This window comes from Tarenaya hassleriana, unplaced genomic scaffold, assembly GCF_000463585.1.
Source record: "Tarenaya hassleriana unplaced genomic scaffold, ASM46358v1 Cleome1690, whole genome shotgun sequence".
Classification (NCBI taxonomy): Eukaryota; Viridiplantae; Streptophyta; class Magnoliopsida; order Brassicales; family Cleomaceae; genus Tarenaya; species Tarenaya hassleriana.
Window position 1 is genome coordinate 1 of NW_010965112.1, and position 1,819 is coordinate 1,819.

At 42.4% G+C, this 1,819-nt stretch overlaps 1 protein-coding gene across 1 annotated transcript; it reads right to left on the minus strand.

The window, feature by feature from the left end:
• Positions 1 to 4: 4 nt before the first annotated feature.
• On the minus strand, positions 5 to 1,573 carry LOC104809815 (receptor protein kinase-like protein ZAR1; the record flags this gene model as incomplete). The annotated part of the gene is made up of 1 exon (XM_010535891.2): positions 5 to 1,573. A coding segment is annotated over exon 1 (1,221 nt), but the record flags the coding sequence as incomplete, so codon positions are not given.
• Between the last annotated feature and the right edge of the window lie 246 nt (positions 1,574 to 1,819).

Sequence of the window (1,819 nt, forward strand, 5' to 3'; positions counted from 1 at the left end):
TCTTCCCAAGAACAAAAGCCGAGGCCTTGAGCAACTCGTCCAGATCGAAAGCTACATGTTTATCCAACAGAACAAGATCATGTAGCTCCAGATTTTCCGAAGGGGTCTCTGATCCTTCTACTCTGAAACAGAAGGAACCTTCTTTACCTTCCTTGCCTTTCTCATCCACATTATTACAGCTCGAACTGATCTTCGAGTAACAATAAGAGAAAAGCAATCCCACAAGGCAGATACCAATGACATCACAAACCACAATTGCGACAATGGCACCCTTACTTAGACCTCTTCCTTTCTTAGACCCTTCACCATTATCATCTAAACCTCCATGATCGTGGTTTGGGGGACGAAAAGGATAAGAAGATGGAGAACTTCCCGAGTTTGGCAAGCAAGGGTACTTCAATGGCGGGCCACATAACCTCGGGTTCCCCATGAATGCAGTTGGTCCTCTGTTTACCAGAGCACCAGTTTGAGGGATTGGTCCACTCAGATTGTTGTAAGCAAGATCAATGTACACTTTCTCAGGCAAATTTCCCAGACTAGCCGGGATGGAGCCACTAAATGAGTTATGAGACAAATCAAGAGTTCCCTCCAGATTCGTCAAGTTGCCCAAATCACTAGGAATTAGGCCATTGAACTGATTGAATGAGAGGTCAAGCTTCCCTAAAGAAGCCAAAGCATGACCAAACCCATCGGGAAGAGCACCGGTGAGAGCATTCCGGCTCAAATCAAAGTGCCTAAGCCTCTTACACTGTAAAATCGACTCTGGGATCGATCCATTCAAGAAATTACGCGACAAGTCTAAGCTTTGCAGGGAATTGAGCTTCCCAATCTCATTTGGAATCGACCCAGATAACGAATTTCCATAAAGCACCAGACTTTGCAGCCTTCGAGCCTCAAACAGCTCAACGGGAAAGCTCCCATTAAGATCATTACTCCTCAAATTCAGATGGCGAAGATAAAGGAGTAAACCCAGGGACGAAGGAAGAAAACCTACGAGTTTCTTCCTGGGGATGCTCACAGACACAACCCTTTGTTCGTCGCATGTAACTCCGTTCCAAGAACAAGGATTCGGGTCGGAGGAGTTCCAATTACTTAAAGACCCAAACGGGTCTCTGAGAACAGATTGTTTGAAAGTTAGAAGGGCATACCCTTCGTCGTTCAGAGCACCCACTTCGCCACCGAAGAAGCAGGAACAAGCAACCAGGAATGCAAGGTAAACCACCATAGATTCGAGGAACAGAGAAGAAAAATGTGGAATTCCGGAAGAAGGAGAGAGATCTACAATTCCTTGAGAAAATCGAAGAGTTGATTGCGGCAGAGATTGGAGAGAGAGAGAGAGATGAGAGTGTGAAAACAGTGACTCGGATGAAGAGAGAAAAGAGTGTGTAAACGTTGAAAAAAGGTTCAGCTGGTTTTGGAGCGTTGCTAATCAATTAATAGTGGTGATTAAAGGTTAGTTATCGCAATCAAATAATGTAATCTACCAAGAAAAAAGGCTGGAAAAGCGAAACGAAAAAAAATAAGAGAAGGGTTTACTGAGAAATGCATGCACTAAGCAAATAATAGAAGAGCGAGTGAAATTTTTATTCAGAATCTTTTTTATAAAATGATTATTGAATCAACTGGAAACTGGAAAGTGAAAGAGAGATGAAAAAGACCAAACATTTGCTGGAAAGAGAGACAAAGAATAGAGTGATTTATGATGATCCCACATTCCCTATGTAACGTCAAGGAGAGACATCTTTTTATCATTTTTACTTTATGCATTATGATGGTCACTCCTTTTATGTTTCCAACCGTTAACATCTTTATTTTTTTT